General features: G+C 33.4%; 1 protein-coding gene across 4 annotated transcripts; it reads left to right on the forward strand.

Annotated features, from left to right (window-relative positions):
• The first annotated feature begins 1,580 nt into the window (after nucleotides 1–1,580).
• Nucleotides 1,581–10,602, forward strand: LOC105332371 (TNF receptor-associated factor 2). Of its 4 annotated transcripts, none has more exons than XM_034447794.2 (10): nucleotides 1,581–1,656; nucleotides 4,031–4,203; nucleotides 4,628–4,709; nucleotides 5,209–5,307; nucleotides 5,541–5,699; nucleotides 6,033–6,107; nucleotides 6,443–6,508; nucleotides 6,713–7,162; nucleotides 7,403–7,655; nucleotides 9,136–10,602. In XM_034447794.2, the coding sequence occupies exons 2-10, from the start codon at nucleotides 4,040–4,042 to the stop codon at nucleotides 9,396–9,398; spliced, it is 1,611 nt and encodes a 536-aa protein (XP_034303685.2). In that variant the 5' UTR covers nucleotides 1,581–1,656; nucleotides 4,031–4,039; the 3' UTR covers nucleotides 9,399–10,602. The 4 variants fall into 4 exon arrangements, with proteins under 4 accessions (XP_034303685.2, XP_034303686.2, XP_034303687.2 ...); XM_034447795.2 differs by having other exon boundaries at nucleotides 1,604–1,672; XM_034447796.2 differs by lacking the exon at nucleotides 1,581–1,656 and adding an exon at nucleotides 1,812–1,941.
• Nucleotides 10,603–11,946: the final 1,344 nt, after the last annotated feature.

Raw genomic sequence — 11,946 nt, forward strand, 5'->3', positions numbered from 1 at the left:
GCCATATGATAACATGACCATAACCGGAGCAACTCACCGATCGGTAGATGTAAACCATAGAAACGCAAGGAAAAAAAGAATCAAGATGTAAACAATTAAAAAACCGACTTCGAATAAATAACGTACAAGTACATGATCATTCACATTTTTAGCACACCTGCGCTTTTCTGGTCCTTTTTGTCCGGTCAGCCTGTCTTTCCGTCCGTCCGTCCGTCTGTAAACTTTTGACATTTTCGAACGACTTCTTCTCCAGAACCAATGGGTCATTTTCAACCAAACTTAGCACAAAGCATTATTTGGTAAAGGGGATTCAAGTTTGTGAAATAATAAAAAAATGTTGGTATTTTCTTGAAATTTTCTTCTCGAAACACTTTTGGTCCGAAAAGCTGAAACTTGTGTGCAAACATCCTCCGAGGAAGTGCAGATTCAATTTTGTTGAAATCATGATCCCGGGAGTAGGGTGGGTTACAATGGGGGTTCAAATTTTTACACAGGAGTATATGGGAAAAAAGCTAACAAAAATCATCTTCTCAGAAACCAATTGCCAGAAAAGCTGTTACTTGTGTGGGAGCATCCTCAGCTAGTGTAGATTAATTCAAGTTCATCAAACTTGATTCCCAGAGGTAAGGTGAGCCACAACGGAAGGGAGGCAGTTTTTTTCTTCTCGGAAACTAATTGATCAACTGTAACTTGTGTGGAGGCATCCTTAGATAGTGTGAATTACATTTTGTTAAAATCGTGATCCTCAGGGTTAGGTAGGACCTTAATGGGGGTCGGGTTTTTACATAGGAATATATATAGAGAATAATTGTTAAAAATTTATTCTCCCTGACCAATTGTCCATTAAAACTGTAACTTGCGTGGAAACTTCATTAGGTAGCCTATAGAGTAGATTCAAGTTTGTTCAAATCAATTCATGATATCCCCAGGAACAGGGTGGGGCCTTAAGGGGGGGGGGGGGGTGTTGAGTTTTTACAGAAGGAAAACTCTTTAATTATATATTCAAAAGTTATAATGTGAAAGCATCTTGATGTATTGTTGATTCTAAATATATATATGCCTCTGAACAATACTTGGGCCACACAAGGGCTTAAAAGTTTGATGTAGGATTGTATTGATACAAACAAATAGTTTTAAGATCTTATTGAGAACTGTTATGCTCAGTTGTATTCAACCTTTCCCATCTTTATTTTTTCACGCACACAAAGGGTGGCATTTTTTGTATCAGTTTCCTCCTGAATAGGCCAAATAAACTTTGCAAGCTGTCACAGAGGAAGTTCATTCATATTGAGTTGATAGAGGTTTTTTTTTGGAGGGCGGGGGAAGGTTATGATATTTTTTGTGTGTGCAAACTTATACCTTGCAATTTTCATTGTTTCTTTTTCATTTCAAAACTAAAAAGATGTAGACTTTTTTTATTTGTTTTATTTCTTATAGTACTTGAATTGCTCTGTTGGCCTAACTTGTTAGTCATTTACAGCTAATTTTAAAAAGTTGAGATATGGAAAATAGTTAACTATAAAAAGATTTTTTCTCTCTAAAAATAGGTATTTATCATTTTTACGTTGTTTTATTCGAAACAAATTTGAACAACTTAGCAAATTACACTCATCCGGAAGTTGAAGTTCATTTTGGTTCCCTTCACCCCCTGTCAAGGTTTGGGCATAAAAAGGTATATTTGTACTGCATTTATATTGATTTTTTTATATAGCTATACGTACATTAAAAAGTATGATATGATATTGTTTAGTCAATAGGAAATTTGTTGTATAGAAATAAAACTAAAAGCGAAAGTAGTTCTCATCTTGCTTTAACTTCACGCATTTTCCATCTAATATTTAGCTGACGGGAATCCCCTTTTCAGACCACTTTATCGGTTTAATACGTAACGAATTGATTAATGGATATTCTTAACGTCATTCTGATTGTATTTATTTCTCCGTAAGTCTGTCAATGATTATATAAACAGTTGATTTTAATGAATTATTCAGAATGTCTGTTGTTGAATCAGGGGCGTATTTACATATTCTTTTCTGACTAATTAGACTTTCAGATCTCTTGTGAGAAGTGGACAGGCCCATATTACCATTACACCCCATTTTCCCTGAACTGTCGTAACAGACCTATTATATCTACATTTTGAACATTAGTGTATGCCACAAAAAAATCAACAAGTACTTGCTGTCAAATCATTTTATCATTTTCTAAACTTCTTCATTCCTGGGGTCATAGCATGGGTCGAAGCATAGACCGTCTTTGGTTCGGATAAATTATACATTTTCCAGAATCAAAATATGAGGTCTTTTGAAGAGAGGCATCTTGGCTAGCCAAGGTGTTTTGGTCCACTTTGCTCCCCATAAACCCTTGGCAGATTTCATTAGGAAAACTCGGTGACAAGCTCCGTTTTATGATTGGCTGCAGCTGCAAGTAGCTGATCCAATCGCAGTGCTTGTAAACATAAACTTTAGAAGAAAACACATGTGTGATCTTTGGTAAAACATTTGGTGCTTTTAAAAAGTTGAGACACAAGTTCTCGAGTACAGTGACTCCCAAACGATGGTCTAACCAGATCGCTTAAACATGTCAAGGCTCACGTGGTAGCATGGGAAGTAAACATGGCGAATGTAGAAGTTGCCTATCCCGTTAGTATATATACGTTCCTGCTTATGGTTATTGCTTTTAAAGGTTCAATGAGCTGGTTTTATTTAATTTCTTTGTTCCACAATATTCACGACAACGATACCTGGTTTTATGGCATGAAAGCTTTCATATGAATCGGCGACTTTTTCACTACCGGTACAGGTCCTTACAAAACACTATGAATAAAACATCCTGTGCTTTCCCTAGGTTATAACTTAATTCGTATTTAATAACATCGTTAATTATGTTCTGATATTCGGTAGTCAACATGTTTTCAAGTTGTATTAATGCCATGATGTCTATATAACCCGTTGTATAATTCGATTAAAATGTAAATATGCAAGGGGCGCAACTCAAGTTGCTCGCTAGATAGCGCCACCACATCACTGAGTTTTCGTAATGAAATCCGCCAAGGGTTTATGGGGAGCAAAGTGGACCGAAAACCCTTGGCTAGCGAAGATGGAAGAGAGGTTGATGAAAGCTATGCCTGTCTACTTCTCAAAAGAGAATATTAAATCCTCAAAGATCTGATGATTTGAAAGTCTAAATAGTTGTCTGTGAAATCAATACAGACTGCTTACTTATTTGATTTCCTCCATTTTTATTCTCTGCTATAGTCTGTCCCAAGTTATTGCTTCCATCACTTTTTGATGATTTTTAATAAAAATACACATACCTGTGAAAGAAGTACAGTTGAAATCGATGAAATGGGAAAATATCCAAGATAACTTCATTGACAAATTATCCCTTATCATTCATAAAAGTTTACAGGAACGAAAACAAATTTCTTACGGAGTTTACATCTTTTCTCCATGCGGAAGTACTCGGGACACCTCGCACAATTTTTCAACGTTATCATCCGGGCTTATTAATCATGGCTGATGCAATGCAAAATCTCTGTAGACTTTCTATTTTGGGATGTGTATTGAAACCTGAAGCGGTAGAGGGGGCGTTTCAAAACAGATAATCTGGACATTTTTCATACTAGTGGATGAACGTAGTTTGAGCATAAAGGTATTTATTATTATCGAAATATCAAGCGAAAAGTGGTGGAAGCAAAAACCCGGGACAGAGTATAGTCACATTCTTGTGAAGAATGCGACAGACCAGTTTGGTGACTTGGTAGGGCACCTGACTAGAGATTCATATGAAGGGGCGGGGGGGGGGGGCTTAACCTCAGTGTACAACACTGCATAGTGTGAATAGGGGTTTCGCTCTAGTTGGATATTGATTCAAGCAAAAAGATTAAATATTCAGACCATCGAGTTAAGCTATTTGGTTAAATCAAGAGATTATGTTTGTCCTGATAGTTGTTAAGATTTCTGCACTTGAAATACAAAATGTTCATACTGCATTTATTAATAATTTTAAAAAAAAATTTATTTCATAGGACACTGTGATGGCGTCACAACAAGTTGTAGGAGGCTACAATGTAGAGATATTTATGGGGGAAAATTTTGACAGAAAATTTCTGTGTAACCACTGTAGTTTGATTTTGAGAGACCCTGTACAAAGTTATTGCGGTCACAGATTCTGTCGATCATGCATGGAAAGCATCATCAGGTAAAATGTTTTTTACACTTAATTTTTTTTGGTCAAGGTGCACGCAAAATGGGATGTTTTAATGTTTGGTTCTGTAAAAGTGTGCTTATTCTATCAACTGCTTGCATTGATAAAATGAATTATTGAAATATTGACTCGATCTGTTTTAAATACAGATTAAAAATAATTCTTATGGTTTTTTGTATTTTTTTTATATTTTGAACCTCAAAGAAAACTATAAAATAAGTATATAGATATGATCTACATGTATTTTATGCTTTTATTTTTCAAGATATTGTAATTGCTACTGGAATAATTGCAATATTTTATCCCTTCCCATTAGATAAAGCTCAAATAAGGCTACATCTTTGCAGCTACTATGAATACTTTTTAAAAGGAACGGTAAACACTATCAGTTGATATAGTTCAATTATTTTTGCTACAGGTCCCATGAACAAGTGAGATGTCAGTCCTGTATTGAAGAAGGGACAATGGATGAAGAGTACAGTATACTGAAAATGGACCAGGTTAGTGAGGGGAGAGAACTCCAGGGTTCAACTTTCAATAAGTAAAATTATAAGACACATTCTTTTTCATCTTATAACCTATCACCCTGCTCACTCCTTTAAAGATCTTGCTTTATAAGCTCATCTGAACTAAAAATATGTTATATCGCCATTATCTTTTCAATGGAATATATTATTAATGTTTTTTGGAAATTAATACGTATTGAATAGGAATAATAGTTGATATTGTGTTATGTATTTAAGCTATATGTAATTAGCTGTTTGTGGTTCCATTTGGACATTATTGCATAGGTGAGCAATGTAACCCATGGGCCCCTTGTTTTAGAATTTCAAAAAAGTACAGGTATATGTATACTCTAAAATAATATAATTTAATATAGATTTTAGAATAACATAACTCATAGATGATAGAACTATTCTTAAAAGAGATTAAAACTTTCCATATTTATTAAATGTACATTTCAATGGAAAGCTTTTAAAATATTTGAATAACTTTTAGATGTTCCCAGACAATGCAGTCAGAAGAGAAATGGGAGCCATGGCCGCTAAGTGCATCAATCCTAACTGTACATGGAAAGGAATCTTCAAGCAGTATGAAGTATGTACCACATTCTGCATTTACAATTAAGCTTTGTCATCTCGAACATCAACTCTCTGAATACCATTGATAGTTGGAGTTATATTTTAGTCTTGTTTTAACATCAATATCTTGAATCCTTAGATATATGGAAGTTTCACTGTTTTTAATTACATTTGTACCTCACTGCATACTTCGATGGGATAAGCTTTATTTTGTTGAATTTTAATACTGAACTGCAATCTGATTTTCAGGCTCATGTGGCCGAGTGTAAATTTAAGCAAGTTCCCTGTCAACTGTGTGGTAACTTGATTGAACCACAGGCCCTCCAAGATCACATGACCAAGGAATGTACAAAAAGAAAAATTGCCTGCAAGCACTGTCAGTCAGAGGTCGTAGTTGAGAACCTGGAGGTGGGTGTTTGTACAGGGGGATTTTCATGCATGCTTACAATGAAATAGTCAAAGCACTTATCTGCAAGATTTCTGTGAAGAATTAAGACTACAACACATTTGAAATATAGTGTTTAGTTATGTTTACATGTAGTTGTATTTGGTTCTTTTTGCACAAACAACAATCTTGATATAGAATTTGATGGTAAAGAAAGGTAAATAATTTTTGTTTTTAGATAATGTAGACAACATTCTGTTGTTGGATATTAAATTTTAAATTTTGTTCGATATAATACAATGCTTATAAATATACATGTATGTGTCATTCTTTTTTCTGTATTTGTTGGCACACAGGCACATAATGCAGAATGTCCCAAAATGCCCATCAAATGTGACTCTTGTGGCAAGAAAAAAATACCCAGAGACAAGGTATTTCTCTATTAAGCTCTGTGAGTCAAACTGGCTTTATAAGAATATAATTTGTGTAGAATATTGTGAAATATACATGTACTTATAAGGTTAATTTAGACAAATTAAGCTATGGGTAGTTTATACACAATCTATTGGATTTTTCATGATTTGTGTATGTACTGGTGTATGATTTTTATCAAACATGCTTTGTAAGTTTTCTATCCCCCAAGCCTGAAAGACTTTGAGTAGGGATATAATTTTAACAGAGTTGGAATTCTTCTGAGAAAAATGGAATTGATAAACTTTGAATTAAAAATTGAATTATTCCTGACTATTGTATATGTTTTATTTAGATGCAACATCACATAGACAAAGAGTGTTCCAATCAGAAGGTCCCATGTCTACCAGACTGTGGTGATGTATGTACAGGTCTTACTCATAGGGAAACCAGTACAAGATGTGAAACTTTTGTAATACATGTATTGCTTGGTTGAATTTGTCATTTATTAAACATGCATTACTCAGGTAGTAGATTCCAATCAATTTTTTATACATACAGAAATCAATACAATGAACTGCATATGTACCTGTGCTTCTAGCAGTTTTTTCTCAACTTTCTATAGATCAGCAGAGATAAGTTTGTGGAGCATCTGGATAAACGTCCTGGGATCCACTTAAAAGCTCTGTCGGACAACTTAAACTCTTTACGTAATGATATAAACTCAAGGCTTGAAGCTGTCATTGTTCAAAGTGACCTTGGACAGTTTATTTCACACATCACTGAACTCAAACAAAAAGTTCACCAACAGGAACAGCTGATTCAAACTCTACAAGGTCATCAAGCAGCCAATGGCACACCAGCAAATTCAAATCCAAGTGTGATACAAGCCAAAGTTCAGGCCTTGGAGCTGAAGACAGGTACCTTTGAAGGCATTGTTACGACACTTCACAGAGAAATTGAACGGTGTATTACTGCAATTGAGAATGTTGAGAGGGGCAGGCAGGGTGAAAAGCAAGTAGTGGATAGTCTAGAGAAGAAGATACGTGCTCTGGAGAGGAGTATCTCACTGAAGGTGGGTTTAGTTTATTGTTGTTTAACAATGAACATCATATTGAATGTGAAGATGTACATGTACATTCTTGCACAAAAAGTTTAGCAGTAATACCTTTCTCCATTTTGTGTACAGTACTTTGCTTTGTAGCTCTTGGTAATGGTATATATTTACTATATTCTATCTTACTTCTTGTATAAATTGACACAAAAATTGATATATGCAAATAATTTGTTAACAACCTACGATTTCTCTTTGAAGGATGTAGCTCTTGCTGAACAGGAACTGCGAATAAAGACGCTGGAATTGACGACTTATGATGGAACGCTGTTCTGGAAGATTTCTGAGTGGAGCAAGCGGCGATCGGAGGCACAGAGCAACCAAGTGACCAGTCTCTACTCCCCCATCTTCTACTCCAGCAAGAATGGCTACAAGATGTGTGCCAGACTCTACCCCAATGGAGATGGCATGGGCAAAAACACACACATGTCAATTTTCTTTGTTGTCATGAGAGGTATGAATTTGATTAGATTATTCTTTTTACAGATTAAATCTTAATCAGATAGTGTAAATAAATATACTTGAGAGTTATCAGAACTTGTTCATGTATTTTGTGGATAACCCATGATAACAAATCATTTGTTTTCTCAGAGATATTGATGTTTTTACCTTAATGCTTGAAAATTATTTTGTTTTAGAAAAATACATTTACTTTCTTAGACTACTCAATTATGAGTTATCAAAATTATTATCAAATTTGTTCTCTCACTATATTTTATAATTCTGCATTGTTTAAGAGACCTACCAGGTAGACATGATAAGAGATCGAAATTTCATAATCTTATTTTTCATTTATTATGTTTGAAATGGTTTACTTGGGTATTCTGAATGTTTGATTAAAGTCACAGGTGCTTGAGGACAGGATCGACCCCCCCCCCCTTCCACCCCCCCCCCCCAATATATAGACCCCCGGGACTTTATTATATTATATATGTAGATGGTCTGATTTTTTAGAAATATTTGTTTTAAGCAATTTTGGGCAATGAATGTATAAATTAGATTAGAAATATGTCATAAAAAGATAATTTAAAAAATAATAATAAAGTCCCGGGGGTCTATAATCTGGGGGGGGGGGGGGGTGTGGATGGGGGGGGGGGTCGATCCTGTCCTCAAGCACCTGTGATTAAAGTTTGAATGTTAGAAGTTAAGATACAAGAGAGACACAGAGGTTGGAATTGATTGTTATGCTGACATTTGTTTACAAATAGTAATGTAATATATAACTATAATTTTAACAAATTGACTCACTGCAAACAGGATAGACTGATTCATTGTGTTATGAATATTATTATTTACAAAAGAAAGCAACATTTGATTGCAATGTATACAATATGACACATATGTAAACAACAACAAGACTCAAGCTCTGTTTACAAAACAAGGATATTTAAAACTTTATAACTCTGTAACATGATATTTGACATTAAAATTTGAATGAAGCATAAAAAATGCCCATATTAATTATTCTAAACATTAAAAAATGTAAAAATTAAATGTGAAAATGTTGAGGACAGATTTTAGGAAACATATATCACCGTGAACAACCACATATTTTATACATGTACCAATATACAAGTTTATTTGAACAAATTTGCAATTGTTGCATAGCTCCCTACTATCATGAATTCCCCTTGCACACATCTCTCATAGAGCTGCTTAACCAGTGAGCAAGTAAAGAACGTCATCAGTCCTACTTCATCACTTGTTGTGCATATGACGTATGGCTGATGAATTTACCGTTACACATGAGGTTGCTTTAATGACCCCTATCGTATTAAAGTCTCTATAAAATTTGCTTCAAATATGTTTCATTTATTAAAATTTTTCATATTTTCATGAATGCATCAGAAAAGTATTATTAAAATGTAACTTCATAGCTTTACATGTACATCCACTGAGAGACAATCATTTATATAACTGGGTTCAATTTTTAGGTAACTTTGATGCTTTACTTCAATGGCCATTCTCATACCGTGTGACATTCATGCTCCTTGATCAGAACAATAAAGAACACCAGGTGGACTCATTTCGCCCCGACCCAAACAGTAGCTCTTTCAAACGCCCCACTACAGAGATGAACATTGCGAGTGGGTGCCCACTCTTTATTCCGCTTGCCAAACTTGATGATCCAAGTCTTGCGTATGTCAAGGAGGACACTATGTTTATCAAACTGGTGGTAGATGTACCAAGGGGTTGATATCTAGTCCCAGCCTGCCAGACTAATTGATGTATGACGCAGATTGGTTATATATGTATATGTTAGGTTGTCCAAAGTTTATTCTACCTTTAATTTTACCTTAAAAAAAAATAATTGTTAAAAGGGCTATGCTATACTACATGTATACTTTAGAGCATTTATTATGCTATCTCCATGTGCCAATTTCGAAAAAGAAGTAACAGCACTGATTCGACAATCAACAATAAGATTTAATCAAAATTTTCACAAAAGCAATTTTTATTCATTAACATTGATTTTATACTAGCAGATACAGTGAATATTGAAATAAAATAGAGACTAGAAGTTTAAATATTTGTCTTGTCCGTTATGATAAAGAAAATCCCTGCAAGTATACCATATATGATCCAAACATTTTGTGCCCTAAATATTTTGTACCAATATTTCTACAGATTGCATTTGTATACATGTAGATGCAAAATGTAGAACATAACTGCAAATGATATCATATTTGTTAATTTAAGTGATAATTTCTACAAGTGCAGGTGGTGTTAAAAAAGGATTAACTTTGGACAGCCTAATTTAGTTTTTTTTCTCACTTATTATATTTTAAAACTAGGGTCAGTTTACATTTTAAAATGCCCAGTTGTTGTTACATGCTTTCTAACTGTTAACAAGTTCTCATTTTATTGTCAAACAATTACAATAAGTTTTAGAGATGTACATATGGGACTATGATAGAGTACATTACATAGTAATGGAAAAAGCAGCAAATGATGAGTTAACGATGTACAGTTTATATACATATGTATATAAATGTACATGTAAATATTGTAAACATATTGTAAATAAGTATTTAGATTGTGACTTTATGCTTGTGTATTTCTGTGTAAATATCAGCACATACTTAGCTTTCGTTACAAGAGCATATTAAGCTGAAATACAAAATGTTTGTATTTGGGATTTAAAAAGTGTCATCAGTACATGTAATTATTAACATTTATATTGTCAGAACATGTTTTGTACATGTATGTATATGATTTTATTATGTAATCTTAAATGAATACTTTGCTAAATATATCATTTACATGCAGTACTATAGGACAGTACTAAACATTGTTATAATGAACGGCAATCAGCAACTCACAGACACATGTACAAGTAAAACAGAAGTGGTGATGGTCAAATAGCGTTCTAAAGGTGATAGAAAAGCTGCTACTTCTATTCAGTACACTCATTTACAGTGAGGATAGTTTACCTACTTTTACTCACTTTTAATTGATAATTGAAAAGGGACTTAGAGAGGGTTATAATTATTGATAGCAACGATAAATGCCTTTATGGTGTTTCATACGAGCTATGAAGGTACCTGGTAGTATTGATGATCAAAATTGGCATTTTTCTGATATGCTTGCTACCTTCATACCATCATGAACAACCAAAGATGAAGTTATGTTGTTTTAATACATTTTATTGATTAATTTATAGAAAAAGCTGAACTAGCTGGCTCTCCCAAATATGATATATATAGATAATTTGTTGGGTTAAGCGTTTTGAGTTATATACACCAATTGTACATGTATTTGGTTTTTTCCTGCATTGCCCACATCTGCTGTACCTTTAAGACCAGTAAAACGAGCATTTTATTGTTTGATTAAATGAAAAATATATATACATGTAGTAAGAGGATGTACCAAACTAAGTTGCAAACTTACTGAATTGAAAAAAAACTTTGCTCAAAAACAAAATTAGAGATATAAAGCAACAAGGTAATGCATTTATGATATAGACTTGTTTATTGCCTTTTATTTCATTATTATTGAAATATTATGTTGTATATTTTATGATGTAATTATAATTTTAATTTTTTAAAATTATTTATTTCATGATTATTATAATGAAACTTTACATCCTCATATTCAGTATTTTCCATGTAACTATCCCAAGTTTAGAAAATCAAAGTTGTACATATATAACTGTCAATTTAGTGTGAACATGCAGCCAATTTTGTTTGCTTTATAATATTGCACTCTATCATTATAATTTATGTTTGTACATAAATTTACTGTAGATTCCTTATTTTATGAGGGTACTTGATATTCTATGATTCTGCCATTTTGTATCAAATTGCAAAAATTATAAATCATAAATAATTAACCTTTTTTATCATAATTTCACATACTGCCCGGTAGTTTAAAACCTTCGAGGTGTGCTTCTTGTGATTTTACATGGATATTAATTTCTCGCATTCAATTAGGAATCTACAGTATGCATGTACTTTACTGCAGCCACTTTTTCAAATGTAAATAATTGCTTTCTGCTGGAATGTTCATTGTTGTGTAATAAATATATAAAAAGAAATCTGAATTAAGAAACAAGTTGTCATCATTTGTCATAATAAGCAGATTGAGAGCAAGTTGTGCTCCTATACCTATATGCAAACATACCAAAACTTTGGACTCTGAAAGGTCTTTGATCACTTCTGTATATACCGGTATACTATTAAATTTTATCTCTTTATATACCTTGTGATTGACCAATTTGATACCTGCATGGAGATTTTTAGGTG

The sequence above is a fragment of the Magallana gigas genome, chromosome 2 (assembly GCF_963853765.1).
Source record: "Magallana gigas chromosome 2, xbMagGiga1.1, whole genome shotgun sequence".
Taxonomy (NCBI): Eukaryota; Metazoa; Mollusca; class Bivalvia; order Ostreida; family Ostreidae; genus Magallana; species Magallana gigas.

Bases quoted from the DNA above. Each gene is read 5' to 3' on its own strand.
- LOC105332371 (XM_034447794.2), top strand. From the start codon at position 4,040: ATGGCGTCACAACAAGTTGTAGGAGGCTACAATGTAGAGATATTTATG. The intron at 4,710-5,208 runs GTTAGTGAGGGG...AATAACTTTTAG, and splicing joins GTATACTGAAAATGGACCAG to ATGTTCCCAGACAATGCAGT. The intron at 7,656-9,135 runs GTATGAATTTGA...TTCAATTTTTAG, and splicing joins TTTCTTTGTTGTCATGAGAG to GTAACTTTGATGCTTTACTT.